At 41.0% G+C, this 24,351-nt stretch overlaps 1 protein-coding gene across 1 annotated transcript in view; it reads left to right on the top strand.

The window, feature by feature from the left end:
* Positions 1-21,963, top strand: part of ctnna2 (catenin (cadherin-associated protein), alpha 2) — a 333,673-nt gene extending 311,710 nt beyond the window's left edge. Inside the window, exons 14-18 of the mRNA XM_086295702.1 lie at positions 390-503; positions 7,133-7,314; positions 8,267-8,372; positions 16,427-16,561; positions 20,766-21,963. Of these exons, the coding sequence (XP_086151828.1) occupies positions 390-503; positions 7,133-7,314; positions 8,267-8,372; positions 16,427-16,561; positions 20,766-21,053 (825 nt within the window). The 3' untranslated portion in view covers positions 21,054-21,963. The remainder of the gene's footprint in view (positions 1-389; positions 504-7,132; positions 7,315-8,266; positions 8,373-16,426; positions 16,562-20,765) is intronic.
* Positions 21,964-24,351: the final 2,388 nt, after the last annotated feature.

The raw sequence follows: 24,351 nt of genomic DNA, 5'->3' as shown, positions 1-24,351 counted from the left end.
GCACAAATGCAAGTTGTTCACAGATTTATTCTCCTGCAGTTAAACAACATGCTTTGGGACATGTTACAGTAAATGTATTCGCAGATGACTTTCTCTTTCCTCCCAGTTATCTTTTTAGCACTCAGTAAATAATGCATAAATCATTATGGTTGTGAATTTGATTTGGAAATACCTATTGGATATGGTTTTTAATATGACGGAAGACCTTACGTAGGAAAATGGCAGAGACAATTAACTTTTCAGGGATCTTTAAGCCATTCTCTACGCATCAGAAGGACATGATTTCAGCACATTGGGGCTTGAAAGCAGAAAAAAATGCCCTTTTCAGCTGTCTATTTCAGTTTGTTCCCTGATCTCTGACTTTATCTCTGTCTTTGTGTTTGCTGCAGACACCAGAGGAGCTGGAAGATGATTCTGACTTTGAACAGGAGGACTATGATACTCGCAGCAGGACTAGTGTCCAGACTGAAGATGACCAGCTTATTGCTGGACAGAGTGCCCGGGTGAGTGGATGTTCACATCCCTTCTGTGCTGCAACTGCTCAAATGCACATCAACATCAAAGCTGACATAAAAAATAACATATATTTGTTTTGGGTAAAGAGTAGCAGAAATACCAAAGTGACTATAGTGTTGCTGCTTTGTATACATTCGTCCCCATTCCCTGTCTACTCATAAATTGATTCATCCAACTGTGTCCATTTACATAGCATATAAGTCCATTTAAATGGTCCTAACAAGCTGTATTATTTTAAATAAACACCGTTCCGGGATGGCAGGTGTAAAATTGCAATCACAAACACAAAAGTAATTACCAAATTCCCTTCAGACACTAGCCACAACACAAAATACAGTGCAGTGCTGAGCCAAGGCTTCAGTCGTGATCGCCATGGTCTGGGCTTTGTTTCACATTAGTGATTTTTCACTTGGGCCCAGCTTAAAGGACATTAAGAGGGTATCAGTGCTTGCTCCCCTCCAGCAACACACACAGAGACTAGCGGTGTGTTGCATGTTGAATGGATTGTGGATGGCAGGAGTGCGACTTGGCCCGACACCTCTCTCTGTGGCAGAGACCTGCATTATCCCGCCCGTGTCTCTCCACAGTGTGCACGCATGGGGCTAATGCATAAAAAGGGAGAAATAAAACACATCAAAACAGCAGCTTGTTATAACTGAATGTGCTACATGTGACATGTGGTGTCTGCTGACAGGTAAAACAAAACAGCTAACTCATGACTACTGAACCCTGTGCTGGACAGTAGCCTGTGTGACAGGAACTGACTCAGTTAGACATTTAGTCGCAGTAGTCTACTGGTCATGGCTTCAAAGTAAGGCCGTTATCTGGTTTTTTGTTTGTTTGTTTCTTATTTTTTCTGGGGTGGGTCATCTACTTATCAGAAGTTCAGTGGTTCGATCCTTGGCTCATCCAACCTGCACATCTCTGAACCCCGAGTTGACCCCAATGCATTCATTGTGTGCTTTAACATTAGGGCAAAAGTGCTTCAAACTACATAGAAAAAATGAATGTAAAAGTAGGTGAATGAGGATTGTAGTAGGAACGTGCTTTGAGTGCTCAAATTGAGTAGAAAAGCACTCTATAAGCACCAACTCATTTACCATTATTGCATTTTAGAAACTAACCCATAAGTGGAAGTTTTCTATGAGAACATGTTGTATAACTTTTCAATATCATCACATGATTCCTGCCAACAAACCCTTGAAAACAGAACCAAAAAAATCTTCTTTTTTTTTTTTATCATTGCCTTGGGTTAGCTAAAGATTATTTTCATAGTTTAAAGAGAGAAATGCAGAAGGAAACAAATAGGCTCCTGTGGGCAAAGCTGCATATCATGTTGAACCATCCACCCACCCCAACCTCTTCCCTCCCACATTACGACTCTATGACACCATCTTGCTACTTCTGCCTTTGCACCTAAAAGATGGAAGTCACAATCAATACTGGAAGTGCTTGTGAGTGAAATTTAATTACAGCTCATATCAGGCATCTGATCGAACACCTGACACTGTTTTATTTCTTAATAAAGCACCCAGAACATCAAGAACTAGCAGCACGTAGAAGAAAATGTTTAAATGACTCAGGGAAATTCAAATGATATATTTTCCATCCTTAAAAACAGACCAATAATGTACACTTTATATACAAGCATGGAAGAATATTTTAGATTTGATTTCTGTCAAGAGAACAAATGTCAGTCAGTTCAAATGAAGAGTAAGAATTTATTCTAATTATGAGGATTAAGAACAGGCGCAGGCTTTTGGGTGCACAATAGCCGATCCAGCACTGTAGGGGTCCTGGGTGCGAAGTACTTTAAGTTTGCTGTATGTATACTCCCACTAAGGCACCCGCAGTGTAACGTTGCGTGGCCATCTGAGCTTAGATGCACCAGCCTTTGCACACAAAGGAGCTCCACAGCACCAAACTGTTAACTAGTTTTCCTGGCATTCAGCTGTGATTTGAGTGGGCAGCTCTTCTTGGAAACAGTCTGAAGTCACAACATGTCCCTTTGTCATAACTTATTACTGCGATATAAGGATATAAGGTGGTTTAAATCAAAAAGCCATATATCACATTATCAAATGTGATTACTCGTATTTGTACGTTGAGTTTGCATCGTCATGTGCCTTCTTAGTATCTGGCGTGCTGACAAAGCCTCTCACATAGTTAATTGATATTGCCTGTTTTACTCATGGTTACTGTTATGCCCTCAGAGCTTAAACATGCATGAGGCAAGTGCATTCATAAAAGATGTTTTTGCTGTGAACCGCTGGTGATCTGCCCAGTCTGCCTCATCCAGTTGTGTCAGGATAGAGCTTGCTATCCTCTCACGGTCATGCCAAGTCCATGCTAGCGAGCTGTGTTTCTATTCAAAGAGACAAGAGAAAGCGTAATCTGGTTTTGCCATAGGAGTTGACACGAGCATACTGGGGTTTACAGTCACGATCCCTCCAAGGCCCTTCAGTATGTCGTATCACACACAGGACACAGGCATGATATCTTCAGTAAGTTCCTCAATCTCTTTCTTTCTCCAAAGAGAGGGGGGGGAAATCAAATTAAGTCTAGGGCAGTCCCAGGAGCCTTTGTTCCCCAGGCTTGTGTGGTGCTCTGCTTTTCACTTGTATTATACTTTTGCATAAAGCCAAGTTATTAAAGCAAACATGTATAATGAGGGGGCAGAAAAACACAGAGGCGAATTGGGTCTGTGTATAGTGTCTCTTTCTATCAGAACATGCCGAAGCAAACTCTGCTGCTATAACAAGCCACAGATAATGCACGGGGAGCCAAACATAAAGCACCCCAACACACGGCAAACATTTCTTAACACTGTGATTGGATAACAGCTGATAGGTCATCCATAAAATTGAACTCTGAGTGTCTGGGCAGTTTATTTCAAATGAAACAAATTAAAGTCATTTCAAGATGCCGCACTTGGTGAAGAAACCCGGAAAGCGCTCTAATCCCTGCAGACGTAGCCGAGCCGCAGAGTGTATTGGCACAGAACTCCCTCGGCCGGATTTGCCACTATGTTAAGCTCCAGAGGCCCGCTCCTTGTTGTTATCAGTAAAGTAGGGAAAGGGATTTGGGGATAAGTGAATTCTAGAGTGCAGGATAGAAGGAGGAGGAGGATACGACGGTGTGTGTGAGTGTGCGCGCGCTCATGTGTGTTTGGCAGGGGGGGGTGCTTCACCAGGGGCCCTTCCTGCTCCCCTGACGTCCCAATTGGCTCGTGTGTTTACCCCTGTGCTTGCAGCTCTCTTTTGTGTTCAGAACCTCTTTCTCTCTCTTTTCCTCCCTGACGCACTCTCTTTTGTCACGCCGTTTTCAGAGTGAATCGGTATACTAACCAAATCCCTCACTTTCTCTCCCCAACTTCCCCTGATCCCTAATTTTAGAGAAGGAATTTTCACTCTAAATTGTTGAGTTCAAGAGACTTTTTGCTCCCTTTAGTTGTTTAGGAGAGCAGTTTCACTTCGTTTTATGTAGTTTCTACAAGCAGAAGATGGGGAGAAGGAAAAAAAACAAACATTTTTGGTGCATCTAGAGGATCGCTGATTCTCAATTTACATTTTTATTTCCCTGCCTCATTGCAGTGGCATTTTGCAAAACCATACCATACCATACCATGTGTTTCTCCTAATGGCGTACTCAGCCTTTTTGACACTGGCAGCATACCATTCAGTATAATAATAGAAATAAGTGAATTATTGATGCCTCAACAGTTGGGTGCAGGAAAGATGTGAACAGCAAAGATGATAATGACCACCTTCGAGACCTGAGGTCAGAGAGCTCTGCCTGTCACAGCACAAGCACCAGTGTCCCTATTACTGAGGCAGCACTCACAGTGCATTATATTTTTGGCCACACTAAGATGTGAACATGTAATCAGCAAGTCATATCCAAGGGGGGGCTATTGAATCGTCAGACCCCACCTGCTGAGAGCACAAGCACCTTTAACGAATCTGGGCTAAAATATCTTTTGTTGTTCTCAAGATTATATTTGTGAATACTTGAAGTATTATTCAGACTCATTTGAATTTAAGAACAGGTTGCAATTCAAATCAGCAACATAAATAAAACTTTCTTAGAGCTGAGAAACAGCAAGCGGTGTTACATAGAACAAAGCAAAAAAATCAGCCGAGAATTTCGAGAATATAAATGTAGAATGTGGCTAAGTGTTAATACTTGGCATTTAGACTTTGACCTTGTCATTTCCCACATGAACACACCTGAGGCTCAGCTCAGCAGGTTGTGACTTCCCCACCAGTGGACTGTGGGGTTTAAAAAGCTTTTGAAATGCTGTAAGAACAACTGTAACACCAGTGGCAGCGACATAGATTCAGGTCAGCGAGAAGGAAGCAGGTGTGCATGAAAAGAGTGAGCAGAGCAGTTCATGCAACATATTAGTGTGGCCACCATCCAAGAATTTTAAACTCGATACTGATGCCCACAGAAATACTTGATCCTTGACACCATTTTTGATATCATGGAGGGGGGGATGACATGTAATTATGAGGCTTTTTTTTTAAAAAATTGTTTTAAAGATTAGAAGAAAACAGCAACATTTTTAAGTGGCTTACACAGTCCAAAAAATGTATATTAAAATAACTGTACGGTTATTTTAAGGCAATGTGTTAAGATGTGTTCAGATTAAGATTCTTAGGTAGTTTTGAAGAATAAATTGAAAATTAAAAACAGCTATATTTGAGGTTGTCTGAGGTGAGGCAGTGCCGTGCTGCTGGTGACTTGGCTCCATGTTTTCATTGCTGATAAAATAAAGTTGTTAAAGTAGGCTGTGACTGTTTCTGGGTGAGTTTCTTCCACGTCAAAATAATGCCAAAATAATAAAGAAAAATAGACACAGTATCCTTGTTTAATTGGCATAAATTCGTCCCATTTTAATGTATTAACTTTTTTATCATGTAGCACAGTTTTTACGATTTCTGCAAATTGCCATCCATAAAAAAATCATCATTGGGATGCTATGCGACACAGACACCGCTTTAAGAACCACTCGTGACTCTAATAAAATAATACAAATCTCCTTGGTGAACTAACATTTGGACGTGTTTTTGATGTGTTGACGAGCGAGTGCAAAGTCGATGTTCAGCCAGTCAGCGGTGCCGAGGACCCAGAGCCCCTGAGCAACGCGCGCAGGCATACCTGCAGTGCGAATAGAAGTTTGCCCTGCTGGAATCACTTGTGTGATTTAAATGGTTTATTCCTCATTGTGCAGTCTGAATACATAGTAACTTGGTATTTGTTTTAAGTATGAGCAGTGTTTTCACCCCACATGCTGTTAAATGGGATTTGCTTCAGCTCTGTTGTTTGTGTGTCTTGGCACAAGCAGCAGAGGAAATCTACACTGGGCTTGAGGGGGCTGGTTTTGCTTGTTTGTTTATGCCGTATGGGCTTTTTTCTTTCTTTTCTTTTTTCAAGCTAACCGCCATCAAAGCTTTGCAGCACCCCGCTCACAAAGTGATCAGTAGGCCAAAGCTCATGGACGCATCTGCTGGCCTCTGATGAGAAAATTGTGCCTCCATGCTTCCCTATTTCTGTCTGTAATTTCAATTTTCTCTTTTTCATTGTTGGCCCTCTCCCCTATGCTTATTCGCTTTCAAAGAATTTCAAGAAGACAAGTCGTCTATGGTTTTTTTCCCCCCTCCCGTTTCCCTCCTCACGCATCTACCAGGGGCACTGAGCAAAGTGACGCACTCGCTCATCAAGCTCGCCCCACACCCCCACACACCAGCTTTGCTGTGAGAGAGGGAATAAGGAAGAGGGAAAGGGAGGAGTAGGGTGATTATTTCATTAAGAGAATGGCAGTTCTTGGAGGGCAGTCAATAATAGATGAGGTTAAAAAACAATGGTGACTTTCCTTTTTTCACTGTACTCGTTTTCTCTCTCACCCTCTCGAGTCAATAGAATCGACCTAATGGAAACCAGGTTACTCTTCCTTCCATCTCACCTCCCTGACATAATGTTGAACAAATGCATTATTCATTCTCTGGTCTAAGAAGCGAGGTAATTATACATTTATCTCCCAAATAATACTGGGTCCTTACTGCTCCTGTGACCTTGCCACAAGATTTATGCCATTTTGGACCTGCCCCCAAAGGCCGCTGAGAGAGCAAATGTATTCTCTTGGAAGGAGAAAAAAAAATGAAGGCGAATAAAAAAAATGGATTTGCTTTTTATGGATATAAGATGTCAAGTGGTTTGAAAAGTTCCAGTCATTAAATATAAAGTTTAGAACTTTATTTTGAAGTGTTTCAGAGGAGCAAGTCATCAGACCCCAGATTTAATGTTTAACTTTTGTCCAAGTTTTTGTTGAGTGGATAAAAAAAGTGTACCAGAAGGGAAAAAAATGAACAAATGGTGCAACAGCTCTTTTATAAATGCCCTCTATGCTGTTTCTCTTAGCATAATCCCCCTTTCTTTCTCATTTCCTTCTCATTCTCTCCTTCCCAACTTTAGCTCTCTCCTTTATTTTCTCCACTGTTTTTTCCCTCATGAGCCATCTTCCCAATTTATTCAGCTCAAATGTACCCTTTCATAATATCTTCCTCCTCCTCTAATGCTTTTTGCTTCCTTCATACTCCCGTGTTGCCTGCAGGCCATCATGGCACAGCTTCCCCAGGAGGAGAAGGCAAAGATTGCTGAGCAGGTGGAGAGCTTCAGACAGGAAAAGTGCAAGTTAGACGCAGAAGTTGCCAAGTGGGACGACAATGGCAACGACATCATTGTGCTCGCCAAGCAGATGTGCATGATCATGATGGAGATGACAGATTTCACCAGGTAAGAGTGACACACAGTGGACATTTTTATTTTAAATGTGAAAATTATGCAGATGGAGATTGTTTGAAAAGCAAACTATATTCTGTTTTGTTGAAGGCAAAAAAAAGCACTTTGTTATGATCAGACTGTAATGGTTGTCATGGTTCAGAGACGGGCTATATGTTGACTCCTGCTTTTTTTTTAAAGCCATCCTTAATCTGAGCGTTCAGACAGTCACATTAACCCTGCCACAGTACTTAAGCCACCTGTAGTTCGTGATCCGTAGGTGTCCTCAGGACCACATTTTGCCACGATGACACTTACTCACGCGCACAAACACTCACAAGGTGAAAACAATACCGGTCACACCATTGCGGCTGGTGAAAATCAGAACCATGATTAGTCATGAGTGTTTGTGACTGCGGTGCTGTGACTGCACCGTTATTACTTGGCAGTGACCCCGTTGACTCACGCTGGCATGAACAAACTGAATGGAAGTTTCAACTTCCAGTGACTAAAAATGAGACATCAGTGAGAGGCAGGCACAGTTCTCTTATCCACATTAACTCTCCCCTTTGTTGCAAAAAAGAAAGAAAAAAACCCCAAGTTAGATCACAAACGATCTGGTTTCCTCTCCTGTATTTTTTCCCTTTTACCGTAACTTCTCTGAAAATTCATGTTTTGCTTTTAAAGCATAAATTGTTTCCTTCTTGGAGAGTGCTTCAAAGCATGTCTCCAAGATGGATCATTAGGGATACAGGTAGACTGTATTTTTTCATCCATTATCTGGGAATGTCTTTGTTATTGTATTGTGTCATATTTTTAATGCCACAAACAGCAAATTAGCTTCCCTACATGCCTGTGCAGCACTGGGGTGAGCGCAGTCTTTAAAGGGAAGCTCTGCATGCCTCCTGCCTCTGCAACTCCACCCACCATCCCTTTTTTCCCTTCTTCTCTCCTTGAATTTTCCCAGAGGCAAAGGCCCCCTGAAGAACTCCTCAGATGTGATCAACGCGGCTAAGAAAATTGCAGAGGCTGGTTCGAGGATGGACAAATTGGCCCGTGCTGTTGCAGATCAGGTAGCTTTGCAACTCAGTTTGTGTCTGCTTAGTTTAATTTTTTGCCATTATACACGTACTTTGTATCAGACTAAATGTGTCTCTGACTGTGTCACGGTTTCTGGCGGAGGAGCAAACTGTGAATAAGCCGGCATGGCCGATGGAAATCTTTACTGTGGGCATTGATGAGCCTTGCCGAAGCAGCAGGGTGTGTTTCTGCATGACTTTGTCTCCCAAAGGGACCAACACTGAGAGAGCAAGACAGCAGAACCAAGTTGTGTCTCTAATATAATTAGCTCCCAACCGAGGTGTTGCATTCATTATCAGATGAGTACCTCTCTAAAACACGCTGACAGACCATTTTCAATATCTAATCAATCAGCGCTGCGCCGGGGGAAGATGGAAGTGAAAAGCAATACGTGTGTATGTTGTGTATGTGTGTGTACAGCAAATGAAGTGGGAGGTATTTCAAAATGCTAGCAGCACTCCAGGTAATGCATGATGTTCTTCTTCATTTCATCTGTCTCTAATAAGAAGTGAGAATAAACTTAGGCTCAAGACTCACTGATTCATTAAGGCAGCCTGTTGTCATTGTAATTGCTGCTGCTGTTAGCTAGCAAACCTTTGGAATAATTATTGTTGGTTTCACTAACACACACTGGGCTTCCATCCATTGCTGCTTAGCTGAAGAAATGAAGCTAAATTTTAGAGTGAAATCTTTTTCTGAAGCCTCCATAAAGCGTCATGCATCATCACACACAGCCACGTTAGTGAAAAGCACAAGGTTTTTATAAGTATAATCTCTATACTTAGAGTTTATTTTATATGTTATATGCATAATAAGTGTGTACATCCATGAAAACTGACCAGATAACATTGCCACATACACTCACTAACCACTATATTATGTATTATTCAACTTTATTCACTTTGTTGTTCATTTTATTGTCCAGTTGCTTGTTAATGTCAATATCTGATCAGCTAGTCCCATGGTAGCAGCTCAGTATGTTTAGGCAAGGTCAAGACAAGCTTTGAAGTTGAAACGGAGCATCAGAGAGGGATTTGCAGAAGGTGATTTCAATGCCTTTAAATGTCGCATGGTTGTTGGTGTCAGGCGAGAGGGTCTGAGTATTTCAGAAACTGCTGATCTACTGGGATTTTCCCACACAACCGTCTCTAGGGTTTATAGGGAATGATCTATAAGATATTTACTGCTGCTCCCCCAGAAAATATCTAAGGAGCAGCAAGTCTCTGGGTGAAAATGTTTTGTTGATGCCAGAGGTTGGAGGAGAATAATCGGACTGCTCTGAGTTGATAGGAAGGCAAAAGTAACAAAATAACCAGTCACTACAACCAAGGTATTCAGAAGAGCATCTCTGAAATACACATTGAACCTTGAAAAGGATGTGCTACAGCAGCAGAAGGGCACACTGGCTGCCACTCCAGCTAAGAACAGTAAGTTGAGGCTACACACAGGCTCACCAAACTGGACAATGGAAGACTGGAAAAAAGTTGCCTCATCTGATGAGTCTTGATTTCTGCTGCAGCATTCAGATGATGAACGAGAGAGTCAGCAGCTCAGGCTGGTGATGCTGATGTAATGGTGTGGAGATATTTTCTTTGCAGACTTTTAGTACCAAAGGTCTTTAAATGAGAAAACCCTTTTGTTGTGGCCTATGACCTAACCTTCTGGAAAATTAAAATATGCTGAAAAGCTATTTAGATGTCCGACATCTTAAAAAAGACCAAAAAAAGGAGAAAAGAAATAACCTTTGTAACATTTTTCCTTGGATGTGGATTCAACCAAAGAGGATTTTGACCAACTCTTTTAAATGTTCTTTATCTTGTGCCTTCTTGTGACAATATGTGATTTCACAACAATATATCAACAAGCCTTCTGCTCCTACCACAGCACAGAATGCCCACTAGTTTTTAAGGCTGCAGAGTATGTTAAGCTTTCAGCGGCCCAGAAGGAATCTTTAGTCAAAGCTGGCACTTTTCTGCTCGTGTCACACTATCCTGCTCTCCAGACCATATTGCACTACAGAACAAAGTTTCAGGCTCTTTTGCATGTTTCCATGTGTGAAAACATTTGCCTCTGTTTGGTGTCGCGTATGCTGTTGAGAGAAATATCTGGGACAGAGACTACAAAAGAAGCACGGATTTGTATTTGTGTGCCTTTGTATTCACTTCTTGGCTCGTAGACTGCCAAGTGATGATCAGTGTTTAACAGGGTTTAGGTAGGAGTGAATCTGTCACATGGCAAATCACTTCCAGAGCCTGTGTCTGAATCAACAGTTGCCGTAATGAAAAGAGCAGGTGGCTTGCCATTTTTAATTCTCACTTAAATGTTTCCTAGACCAGTGTTTATTGAATATTCAGAACCTTCTGCTACGCTTCCAGGGACATCAGCACTGTGTACTGAAAATAAAGTGGGACTTGAGGACCTTTTCATTTCCAGCATGTATTTATTCTGAATGTGGGCACTCGGTCCATTTGCTGCCATGCCATCTAGTAATCGGAGTGAGTTAATAAAAGTTAAAAGCTGAAAAGTTTGCTTATATCAAGCATCTTAATGGAATTACACAACAAATCAAATGACCTTTATTGTTGTGGATAAAGACAAGTGTATTGCATTCGCACATTGTAGTCAGTAACCGGTGCTTGTCGAGAGCGCTGTGGCATGACAGTAAAAGTAAAGCCTTCTCCGCTGCATTCAGACAGGTCCCATAAGTAGCAAACCTTGTCACCATGACTCCACGTCAGCCCTATTGATGAGCACATGTGAGGCAGAAGGCAATTCAATATGGAAGTGGGGGACTTTCATAGTCGTTTGAGCACAGCACATGACATAGAAAAAAACCCTAGAGGCACTTCACCCCATTTCACTCCAGCAATGTCTTTTTTTCGACTCTATTTCTCCCTCTTCATTTTCTCATGGTGCTTGATTTGTTAACCCCTACATGCATACTAAAGATCTAATTCATCATTTCATTCAGTTTAAGCGTCCAACACCCCGATTTTCCTCAAACCGTGTCTCTAATCCAAATGTGCATTTTTTTCTCTCTTGAAGCATCTTTTTGCTTGTGTTATGTGTTTTTAACAGTACTCTGAATGCACATGTTGGCAAGCAAAAACTGTGTATTTTCCAATATAGCACAGTGGTATTGTTGTCCCACTGTTGCACAACAATAAAGCTTATGTGAACACAGCCAGACGTTGAGGCTTGATCGCGGTTTAACATAATTCAACTCAGTTCAATTCAATTTTCTTTGTATAGCGCCAAATCACAGCAACAGTTGCCTCAAGGTGCTTTGTATTATGAGGTAAAGACTCTAAAATAACACAGAGAAAACCCCAACAATTAAATGGTCTCAAAGGAGCAAGCGCTTGGTGACAATGGGGAGGAAAAATTCCCTTTTAACAGCAAGAAACCTTCGGCAGAACCAGGAACAGGGAAGGGCAGCCATCTGCCGCAACAGGTTGGGGATGAGGGGATGGAGAACAGACACGCTGTGTAAGACAGCCAGAGATTAATAATAACTAACGATTAAACACAGAGTGGTATATAAACACAGTGAGTGAATATGAAATATTCAAGCTCCCGGCAGCTTATTGCAGCGTAACTAAGAGAGGATTCAGGGTCACCTGATCTAACAATCATTATAAGCTTTATCAAAAAGGAAATTTTTAAATGTAATCTTAAAAGTAGAGAGTGTGTCTGTTTCCGCAAGGCATACCCATTTAAAGACAGGAAGTGAGCTTAGAAGACATAACTGAAAGTATTTTTAAGAAAACAGGAACCTGATGCACCTGATGAAAATATGAAACATTTATTTATAACAACAACAAACACAGACGCAACAATAACGCCACAAAGATGCTAATTACGCATGAATAATAAATGCAGTTGATGAATGAAAAGCATTAAACATGAATGTGCCGCAAATTAATAAATACCAAAAAGCAGTAGCCGTCACCTCAAACAGCAGCTGATAAATGGAGTTTGGAAATGCAGCAAAAGGTAATTTGAGGTTCTGAAAAGCGAGTAAAGTTGAGGGAAAACCGTGGGTGTGTCGTCATCTTGATGGAGACTGAGGACAGCATCAGAGATCCTTCAAGCTGTTGTTCCACACAGCTAGAAGATCAAAGTTATGGTGTCTTATATGTACAGTTCTGGAGGCAAATTCAAAGATGCATCTGACCGATCACAAATGTTTTTATCATTCGACAGAGGAGCGAGTGTTGACTGCCTTCTGTGGACATAAATGGGTCACAACATAGCAGCTTTTCAGGTGACTTTGAATGTCCCGGCAAAAGAAGTGAAACTGGGGTTTGAAGATCTCAGCGAGCACATCTTTGGACTCCTCACGCTGTTAGGATTCTTATGACACCAACCGCCACCAAGTTTATCTTTAGGAGTTTGTGTAGCGCAGAGCACAGCGTTATGAAAAACTGTGACATGTAGCAGTATGAATAACTTGGCTTGAGGCAGGCACACTTTGATTGCCGAGTCATTCTGTCAGCGCAGGTACTTGGTATCTGTGTTGACAGTTGTCGTAGGTGTCTTTACATTTCTGTGTAGCATGTCAAGTTGAGAAAATATGACCACACCTGAGATGGTAAGAACTTCAGGTTGGAGCTATTCTTAGAAAAGCATCATACAGAGTGTAAGTGTGATACAGTGCCCATATTCAGTGTAATATTAGACAAAGTAGATGTCTTTGAATGATTGTGGCTTGGAGAGTGCTCAGGTAGAGTAGAAAAGCACTCTATCAAAACCAGTCCACCTACCATCCCTGTCGCCGAGTGAAAAGCTGTGTGGAAGATCTTCCGTGTGCTTTGTTTGATCATTTGTTAAAATCCTTTTTTTACCTAAAATATTATGTGACCACATTGCAAGTGTGTGAAGTGAAGAGGATGTATCTGACATTATAAGTTTGTTTTTTTTTTTTTGGGGGGGGGGGGTCTGTAGTTCTTATAGGTAAGACACAACCTGAGCAGAAGATTCAGTTAATAATAATTTTAATTCTGGGCAGAAATTGCACATTTTAGATGTAAATCAATAGTCACATGTTTTAAAAAATCATGAATGGTACTCAAGGTCACTTGAATTATTTATTTTGTCGATGGTGGGAAATTGTAATTTATCTTTTAAGACTTTTCCTGTGCAACATGCCAGATAATGGAATAAATCATAAAAAGAAGATGCGGTGCATTAGGAATGCACTAAAATAGAATAAGTGATTTTAGTATGTATGAGAGCACAACAGTGCTCGGCCTTTGGTGGAGATGCAAAGACTGAATGAGCAAATAGAAAGATTACCAGCTATCTTGACGTAACTGACAAGTGACAGTTTACCATCAGAGAGACTGTAGCTGTCCAGTCAGCTAGAAGACATATTGTGTAACTGAGTGTAACATGCTCTATTTGAATCTGTCATCGTACCATCTTCAAGTCAGCCTTTTCAGATTTCATCCTTGTCTTCGTCTACTGTTATCCATTTAACGCACAACAAAACGCTACAATAAAGGCAAAACCACAACAGAGCTCAGGCTGCGAGCGAAACAGTTTTTAATTACTAATTACTACTTCTTACAAAGTGAATCATTTAGGAGAAAAAGTCCAAGCCTGCTTATAAATGCAGCATCAGCGTGAGGTGTGACTTGTGTTTTGACAGACTGCCACACTCTGATGGTGTTGCCCTCATCTTAGCAAGAGAGTTCACATCATCTTGCTAAATTATCCATTTGGAGCATGTTTTATTCATTTAGGGCCAAATTATGCAAAAACAAAAAAGAACTCTCTTTCTTGTTCCTCTGGACACTAATATAAAATGTTCATATAATAGTGAAAGAAGAGAGAAGGTCAGAGAGAGTTTGGCGAAGGCCGAAAAAGTCCAGTTGTCACTGCACGTTGTTTCCTGACTAGACAGTAATAGATCCTATTTCGCTATAAAGAGAGAGGGCTTCAATGAGCCAGGCAAAGTAATGGGCCATACAATTTATTTACATCAACAGGGAATCTGTGGAAGAACTGGGCTATTAGTCAACTGTACAATAGGGAACAATTGTGTCACGTCTGCATCAAAGTTGCCTCGGGCAATAGTGTGAAGTGCCAGCAGTGCGAAGTGCAGTTAGCAGTTATTCTAGCCAGGACTGGCGGTGCAGTGATAATGCCCAAAGAGACGCTTCACCCTCACTGGCTGCTTTATGAGCTAGCAGCTCGCCCTCAGTCTGCACTCAGTGAGAGGAAGATGGTGCTTTATTGTGCTGTTGAAAGTCCTGCTCTCGCCGTAACTATGCCTTGAATTGCTTTTTGCAATTATATTTGTAGGTTGGAAAGGAGAAAAAAACTCTAAACATTTCACCAAAGACAAAAGACAGACTTTTGCTATCCATTTGTGAGCATCAGTGAAGGGCACTTTGGGCCGGTCGATGCAATTTTTCTTGGCCCAGGAGGCCTTGTCTCAGGTAGAAGGAGATGAAACAGGAAGCCAGGAAAGTTGTAAGTCCTGGAGGGGGTATATTCATGTCACAGCTCGATGTTTAACTTGCCATCCCCATATACCCGAGCCCAGAAGACAAGGAAATGAGCTGTGCATTTCCCCACACAGTGGTGCTGAATGTCCTAGTTAGGACCGTTTAATATTAATGGCTGGAAGAAAGGTGCTGCTACAAAATGATGCTCACAGTGTTTAAGCAGCTGATGCAGTGTTCTTAACCCACTGGGAGCTTAGTGGGCCATAGCTGACTCCTGGAAGACTTCCAGATGGAATAATAGGGGCAAACTGTGTGATAGTAGGATACCTGAGGAGGCTGTCCTCTTATTCCCTGTTGGTCCATTTGCTGCTCTGTATGATTGGTCTTTCTCCTGTTGAAGTAGCACAAAGGCCAGCAGGACCAGGTCAGAACTTCTGATTCAAAAAAATAATATAAAAGTGGGCCACAGGGGAAGAAAGGCTGCTGTGGAAGCAAGTTGTTCTGGGTTTTGAAATATTGTGTTCATTCATTGTGGATTGATCTGCTTTCTTCTTCTGCAACATGCTGTGACAAACTTGTTTCATGTGAAATGAATGTGTTTGACACCCTGCAGTGCAGCTCAACTCGCCTTTGAAACCCATGCCTGCAACAACTAACAATGGGGGAAAAAATATTGAGCAACAGCCTTCGTGCTTCGCGCAAAGATGTGTAATTAGCAACCAAAAACGCCGGAACCCCGCTGTTCCTATTTTTTTGTTTGGTTTGTTTAGGATTGTTTCTCTTGGTGTTATATTTTAAAACCGGCTCAACTTCAGACACCATGACTATTATAACAATCCAATTTGATGGAGGACTTGGATCTGAATTATTTTTTGGGGAAAACGTACCGCCTTTAAATCCAGATGGTAGTTCTGCGATAGGCATAGACTTAGATTTTGGCAATAATGTCTGAAACAAGTCCTAAGACCATTTTCCATGGCTTTGACTGGATCAAAATGTAAAAACATTTTCAGCCATGTATACAAATTTCACTTCATACAGTGGGAGAAATAGTTATTTGATCGCCTGCTGAATTTGTAAGTTTGCTCATTACAAAGAAATTAACAGGTGATAGTTTGATTTTAATGGAGAAAGAATATCAAACAAAATTCCAGAAAGAAACAAAAAAACAAAAGTTATAAATTGATTTTCCTCTCATTGAATAAACTATAAAATTAGACATTGTTCATTTCTTTATAAGTGAGCAAACTCACAGATTCAGCAGGGGATAAAATAATTATTTCCCCCACTGTAGATGCAATAATCACATTTGCATGTCACTACACATCATTGTGATGATGCAGGAAGATGTATGTAATTCTCTGTGCTTATATCCTTTGCATTGGAAACTATTTCATCAAAACAGTGTACATTTCAGGGCACATCCCTTTATTTGTATTGCAGAATTTCTGAATTATGATGCACAGCTGTCAGTGTGAGGAGGCTAAAGATGAAAAAGTAAAAACTGTTGGGTTTTGTTGCTGTTAATTTAAAGTCTAATTGCCATGATCATATATAGACTACATGTGTCTTTGCACCTCTTTTCCATTCAGTGCCCTGATTCAGCATGCAAGCAGGATCTGCTGGCTTACCTTCAGAGAATTGCCCTGTACTGTCATCAGCTCAACATCTGCAGCAAGGTGAAAGCTGAGGTCCAGAATCTGGGTGGAGAGCTCATCGTGTCTGGGGTAAGTGCTTCACTATCACTGATGTTGTAGACACGCTTTAAGCGTAGATTCACTAGACTTGATCCATTTAAGACCTTTTTTATGCTCCGTGCTGCGGATGGGCAAATCTTTTTTTTCAAGGTCATAATGAAGCTTGGAAGATGAGATAAAGGGTCATGTAGATTATGGCTGATGCAATTATTTCAAAACGATTGCCATCTAATAATACCTGAAATATGCACCACGGGCTTTTTTCCAGTTGTAGTGTTCATGCCTCATGAACTCCTAATAGTGCTCCAACCAAAATCAGACAATTATTCCATGTTGCTTGGATTTAATATTCATGAGGTTCTTAAACTTCTTATCCACCATGTTTTTCAGTGTATGGAAATATAGAAGTTAATACAAAAACTACAACAATGCACAATTTTATGAACCTTTCTAAACAGTATCATTTGTATAACTTATAAAATAGCTGGTATACGAGTCTCTTCTATCATCATTAGTGCAGCATGTGTGGACTTTAAACACATTTTAAACTATTAAAGTTGAGCCCTGCAGTTCTCCTTACTGACCAGTTTTTGTGAATTTAGATATTATCAGGGGGAAAAAAAATAAAAGATCTGTTTCAATGGAGCCAACTAAAAACAAATTTGACTTTTATCTTTGCTTTGGATTTCCCTGCATCCTGCGTTAATTTCTCAGGACTCTAATGTTTGTCTCACATGAGATATGCAAGCCCCGCTGAGATTTTAACCTTTTCATGGTGGCCAGCTGGAGTCCACACTCATTAAATCTAAACTGTTGACTCGTCTCAGTGTGATGTAGGAGGAGGCCCACTGGCCACGACCCTTAAATGTCAGCCAAACAAAACAGACGGAGACAGAGGTGCACCTGACCCCTGCCTCTGCTAATTAAGAACTGCTAAAATAAGATGTCATATAGTGAGAGCCGTGTTTTTATCCTCTCTAATTGCTGGTTGCGGCACAGACCTTCTAGGTGTTGTATCTACACTGCTGTGCAAAAGTCTTGAGTCACCCTTCATTTCTTCATATTTTGATTCCAAGGAGCCAAATGTTATTGTGATTTTTGGTTTTAAACAATAGTTGTCCAGGCTTTGAAAGTTTTTCGCTGTTTTTTACTAACTTCTAGTCCAGTCTTTGTACCTTATCATTTTTAAAGAAGCATTTTTGTTGAACCACTTAACACTGAAGTATAAGTGGAAGTATAAAAAAGGCACTTAATTCAAGGGATGAAGCAGTGTTGTGTCTGAACGTAACAGACAACTTACAATTTAAAATTCATTCTTTGCTATCTTTAGTCACTTACTTGCAAAAACACATCATTTGTTCCCTGCTCTTTAGTTGAATCCATGAAAAATGCCAAAAATAACAGAGTTTGACAAGCACACGATACAAGTATTGCAACAACAACGTAATTCCTAGAGAGCTGTTAGCCAAAAACAAATTCCATTATGGTGTGCAGTGTGGCCTTAAAAAATCTGAGGAAACTGGACAAGTGGACAGTTTCTAAAAGACCCTGAAATCTAGAGCAGATGAACAGTATCTAAAAGTCATGTCCTTAAGAAATAGGAAGGAAGAAATGGAAACAGGAGAAAAGTCTGAGACACGCCAAATTATGTAAGAACTAGACTGAAATTTTGTGGTAACAGGTTATATTGTAGTGATGAATCCATTCATCATCATTTGAATCATTTGAAATTTGTGGTTCAAATTGGAGCCGCACTTCAGCCAGCAGTGTTCAGGATCGAAAATGATTGACTTATGAACACAAAAAGGTACCATCACAATTTGATCCACCGTGCAAAACCATCTGGAAAGCTTCTGATTAGCAACAGCTTCAGAATGATCCCAAACACACTGCTAATGCATTAAAATCATAGCTGTGTGGAAAAACACACAATGCAACATTATCATAGAAATAGAGAGATAGACCTTATGAATTACAGATATATTATAAAAATAAAATAGAAAAATAAATAGATTAGAAAAAAATTGGGTACCAAAAAAAAAAAATATGCCCAGAGCCTGGATGTAGCCACAGCAAGAAGAGCTTTGAATGTCCTTCAAGAAACCTGGAGAACTATTCCTGAAGAAGACAAATTAACCAAAAGCCTGCCCAGGAGAGTTCAGGCAGTGTTTAAAGACAAGTGATCAGTGTTGGGTAAGTTACTTTAAATTAGTAACTTAGTTACATTACTAGTTACTTCTATCAAAAGTAACTCAGTTACTTCAAGTTACTCGTTCTTTCAGAGTAACTAGTTACTAGGGAAAGTAACTTTGGTTTTTCTCAGAATTCTCTTGTTAATGTGCTGCTTCCGTAACTGGATACCCAGCAAGATTGCCAGTCTTCTAGCTTGCTTACTTGCCACAAGTGCACTGTGCCACCTACCAATAGAAAGGAAAAAATAATGTGCACATTTCCACGAGAGAAATCCCACGCCTGATTCTATCCTAGCCTGCTTTTTACATCCAACACAAAAACTGCAGTCATGGTGCTTTCGATTGTACTCAGAACTTGGAAATTCTGCCTTCTGTATAGGAAGATGTAGGCAACACCAGACTGCAGATGAGCTGCATACAGAGCTGGACTGGGACAAAAAATCGGCCCGGGCATTTTGACTATAACCACCATTATAGGAAAAATCATAAAGCCTTTGAATGAAAACAAACACTGTTGTGACAGTGATGTACACTGTTCTGATGGTATATATGTATCAATCTATCAATCGTTTGTTGTAAGACTCAGATAATTATTTTTTTAAAAGTGAGACATTTTAAATGAGAATAAGAAAGAAAAGTATTTCCTTGTGCCCCCCTCTCCCTGTTAATGCCCTACATGGACCCCTGGCAACACTTTGCTAGACCCGCCCCTGCACAGTTACCAGCTGTCAGCTACCTAAAAAAGGATCTTGGTGTTATTTGTCTCTCAGAAACAGTTGATAACTTCCCTTCAACTCATTCATGTCACCTAAAAGGTAAACCTGTTTCTCCATCACAGCTCTGATGATTCAGTAAGGACATCTCCTGGTTTCATCTTCATGTTTCCCTCTCACCACATAACCAAACCGATATCATGACCAGCAGTTTTACAGCTGTGGCTCCAGCCAACATCAGCTGATACTAGAAATTAATATTAAATAAATTCTAACAACAGCTGATCAAGCTTAAAAGTGCTGCTGTTGTTTCCCGCGACATCCACTGGTTTCCTCTTTCTGGCGCAAAGTGGGCGATAAATAAACAAGAGAGAAAAGCCGATCAGCTGATCATTGATCAGTTTCATGATTGAAGTAGCAACAGGAGAGGCAGGGGGAGAGAATGAGAGAAGAAGAGGCAGCTGTGCAGCGTAAACACAGAATAACTCCAGCTTTGTGTCTTTTTCATTGTAGCTGAAGTACCGGACAAACTGTTCCTTTTCACCTCAATACGAAACCCGCAATATTTTCTCTGAATACCAGACGATTCAGTTTTTTACAGGACGGTTGGCAACTCTAATAATTAACCTTATGAACAAAATAAAGTTCAACATCAGTAACATAGCACCCACACAGCTGTATAGAAACTCCGTCATGCTAGCTAGCACGCAGTACGAAAAAGTCAGCACAACGAAAATAAACTCCACCTAAACTTGGTTTATATCTGACCCAGGTGGACTGCAGGTCATAACTTCTTACCTGAAGTTCAGTTCACCTGACACTCTCGGACCAGCGGCCGCTTCGGGTCTCTCCCCTTGCCCCCCTTTTCCTTCATCCACCTGCTGGCCTCCACCACTTGCTAATGTTATTGAATCTGTGGAAGCTCCGCGACAGCCACCACACGAAGTAACGAATAACGACCCTATCTAAATCCCAGTAACGAGTAACGCGTTCCTGATTTTGGCATAATAACTAGTTACCGTGCTCGTTACCACAATAATAACGTAGTTACTGTAACGCGTTACTTAATAACGCGTTAGTCCCAACACTGCAAGTGATCATACCAGTGTTACTTTTTCTAGCTCAACAGAACTGTACACACTCTGCTGTAGATAGAAATGAGAATGAGGAAAGAAATGAGGGTGGCTCAACACTTTTGCACAATACTGTAACTGATATGTTTCAATGTTGTTTAAGGCAAGAAAATTTGTGTCCTTTTCATTCTAAGACAAACTGACTTTTGATGTAATATTTTTCTCTTTCCCCTCCAACTCATCGTACCCTCTTCAGCTGGATAGCGCCACCTCCCTGATCCAAGCGGCCAAGAACCTAATGAATGCAGTGGTGCTGACTGTAAAGGCATCTTATGTAGCTTCCACCAAGTACCAGAAGGTGTACGGAACAGCGGCTGTTAACTCGCCCGTTGTGTCTTGGCGCATGAAGGCCCCCGAGAAGAAGCCTCTGGTAAAAAGGGAGAAGCCCGAGGAATGCCAGACTCGTGTACGACGAGGCTCCCAGAAGAAACACATCTCCCCCGTCCAGGCCCTCAGCGAATTCAAGGCCATGGACTCCTTCTAAGAAGAAAGAGAAAAACGAAAAAAGAAGTCATGCTTAAGAAAAACAACTCAACATGACGGCGAGAAGTTGATGAAAAAGTTCCCTTTTTACATTGTGTTAACCCAGCTCTGTTTGCCCTGTGTGTGCTTGGTGACACCTCAGGAGGACTACAGTATATATTAAAACTGCCACACTGTGGCTCCTGTTAACACTGTGGTCCTCATGGCTCACAGACAGCCAGCACACAATCCAACAGTATTTATCGATCTTATTGTAGCTTAATATGTGAGAGCCAAAATGTGACAAAGACAGAACGACATTTTGAAAATATGGAAGTTAAAAAACAAAAAAAAGGGGAAAGAAACATATCAGAGGAGGAAGTGAGGCATTTAAAAAAATAATAAAATGAATTGTGGCAGTTGATATTCTAGCTGTATCATTAATGTGCTACTGACTGGCTGCTTGTATACACACTTAAACAGTCTCAATGGAAATCTTACATGGTTCAGTAAAGGAGTTGCTCTAAGCGGAGGATATCAGTGGTGGTATGATCCTTGATGACTTTGTTTTTTTTTTTTTCAACTTGAATGTTAACCTGTAGTGCTAGGAATAACCTATGTTTAAAATACCTGGAAGTGTCAGCATCCGAGTAGTTCCCCCATTCCCGATGATTATAATAATAATAATATTAATAATAATCCATATGGTGTTGTTTTTTTTTTTACCAAAGCACACTTATGGTCTATTGTATTGCCTTTTTAAACCCCTTTTCTTGAATGGTAACGTCACTAACTATGATGACCTTGTTTGGAAGTCGTGTAGCGTATAATATAGACAGAGAGGTTTGACTAGTTGTGGTTTGCTCAGAGAATAGAACCCCTGCATACGATACCTTTATATCCACCCTTCTCTAATAAATCCCCCAACTTGACACCTCAAGTTTCCTGTGTCTTTATTACTTTCATATAAGCAGCAGCTACAATATCAATCAGAGTGTTACAGCCCGTCATTAGTCAGAAGGATCTGACAACTGCTCGAGATTCACGTGCAAGATGAAGGAGGAGAAAATATCCATTAGTGCCGCAAGCTTACAAGAATAGGTGTATTGATTTGGGGTCACAGGTCAACTCTGCGCTGTGACTGGAGATAATTGGTCTTGGCTCAGCACGGTTAGTGCTGTCGTTGTGATATTTCCACACATTCTCCACACAAGCAGTCCTAACGTATGTGATCGCTTTAGCCTTGAAGATCTCAACACATCTGAAATGGATCCCCATGATTTTTACTGACATTCATGTTCAGCAGGTGTCATGTATCCTTTGTAACAGCGCAGCGTCTGCCACTAAAGTTGTATGTTTGTCCTCAGACATCATCATCATATCCTACCTCCTTGGAGAGTGTGGGGGAAGTGCCCTGACCTTTCTGCTAATGCCTCCGCGAGACTGATGCTTAACCGAAATGTCTTGACCACGATTGTATGGATTGATATTGAGCGTAGCGCCGACATTCGAGTCCCGCCTTCAGGCTTTGATGGTTCCTAAACGTTTCCCAGAGCACCATTATCGACCCAAAAACGAACACTTAAATAAATGGACAAATTCCGCCGTCACTCGTGGTGAAGCCAAAACATGGCAAACATAAACACCAGCTCACCATCACCACGTAAGCGAGCGCTGTTCCCACTTCGCTCAAATCTTAGTGGTATTGTATTCTCTTAGAATACACTTTGCCTATTAAATTGACATTCATGTGATGGGTGTGATGTGCTGCCAAAGCTGTATCAATTCCTCATTGTCTCAAAGTTAACTGCTGACTCCATGTCAGGTGTATAAGTCGGTATTGATTACTGAAGTCCTTATCAATCTCTCTTAAATCTGCTGAGCTGTCAGAGAAGGAAGGAAAGGATTGGTTATGAAAGAGGCGCAGCTGTTGGGGAGGCAAGACGAGAAGCCCCACAGTTCTCTGAATGAGGAAGTCGAGCTCTCTTAAAGAAAGAGATCAAAGATCAGCGTGAATACTACCACTATAAACTTTATACAGGAGCAAGACCTGATTACGACCTCCTGTTTTGTTTAATTCCAAGAAATTAGCTCAGTTTTAGAGACAGCGCAATACATTCATTATTTATATATATATATTTTAAAAAGTCCCCAGAGGCATTTGCACACTGTGGCATTACAACACCGGAGAGCAAATCAACCAACTGCTTAACACGACCTCGATCTCTTACGAATCAAATCAAAAGCATCGACATGCATAATTGTCCCAATAATGGCTCATGCAACATTAGTTTGAATAATTCTGCAGTTCGGTCCCTGATAATGAATAAGGTTCTTTATGTATCCACATTGTGCTGCTAATGACCATTAAACACAACATGCATCAGGCATCCGTGCATCACCAGGCCACCCTCTGTTTAGGAAACAGGGCCACAGGGGAGAAGTAGTAACACAATCCAGTTAATGGAGGGATTAATTCCTGGCTGTTGTGCTGTCTTAACTAAAATTATCCCTGTGTGTATCCATCCCTCCTATCCAAATAAAGCGGGCCGCGATGGCTGACAGCTTGTTCTCTTCGAAAATTAAAAATAATTAAAAAGAAATAACGACGGTGGCGGAAATGCCAGTGCAGTGTAGGGTTTTAGCACTTTGATTTGAGATGGGATTCGCTGCATTAAAAGGATTAAAACAGAGTTCTAATCTAGTTAAGCAAACCTCCCTCAAACCAACTATAAAAATAGACGGAGAGGAAAATGACTGTCAAAGTCCCAGAGGGAGAATGGTGATGAACAGCACACAAGCAGCTGCCGCAATATGCTTTTTTGGCTTCTGGTCTATGGTGTCACAATCCTTCTGACACCAAGCACTTTGCCATCTGCACACGCGCGGACATCAGCGCTGTAAAGGGACCTCTTTATGGCCGTTGTTGTAACGTCGAGATTAAATCTGGGAAACCGTCTTAGTGTGACCTGATGACACTGTTGAGTCTCTCTCTCATTTTTTTTCATCCATTCGCTAAGACAAGAAAGGTTATCAGCGAAATGCATTTTCTGAAACGTCCTTAGCTCCACATTAGGTAGGCAGGAGGTGGTTGTTTTCTTCTTCTGGACAAAAACATCACTAATGCAGCGCACAAATATTTACCACCTGATGAATAATTCCGGTCTGAACCCACCGACACATTACTGCTGCAAATTAATTGCGGGCGGTTTCTGGGGAGATATGAAATGAAACCTCAGGCTTTGTCTTCTTTATTTATTTATACCTTTAGCTCTTTGGATGTACTTCCACAAAAGGGTTAAACCTATTTCTAATTCTAA

Source organism: Aulonocara sp. 'chitande type north' Nkhata Bay, linkage group LG6, assembly GCF_057382095.1.
Source record: "Aulonocara sp. 'chitande type north' Nkhata Bay isolate Kocher_YH1m ecotype deep benthic linkage group LG6, A_spYH_male_GT1.1, whole genome shotgun sequence".
NCBI classification, from domain to species: Eukaryota; Metazoa; Chordata; class Actinopteri; order Cichliformes; family Cichlidae; genus Aulonocara; species Aulonocara sp. 'chitande type north' Nkhata Bay.
Note: the sequence above shows the minus strand (reverse complement) of the source record. Positions and strands in the feature narration are given on the sequence as shown.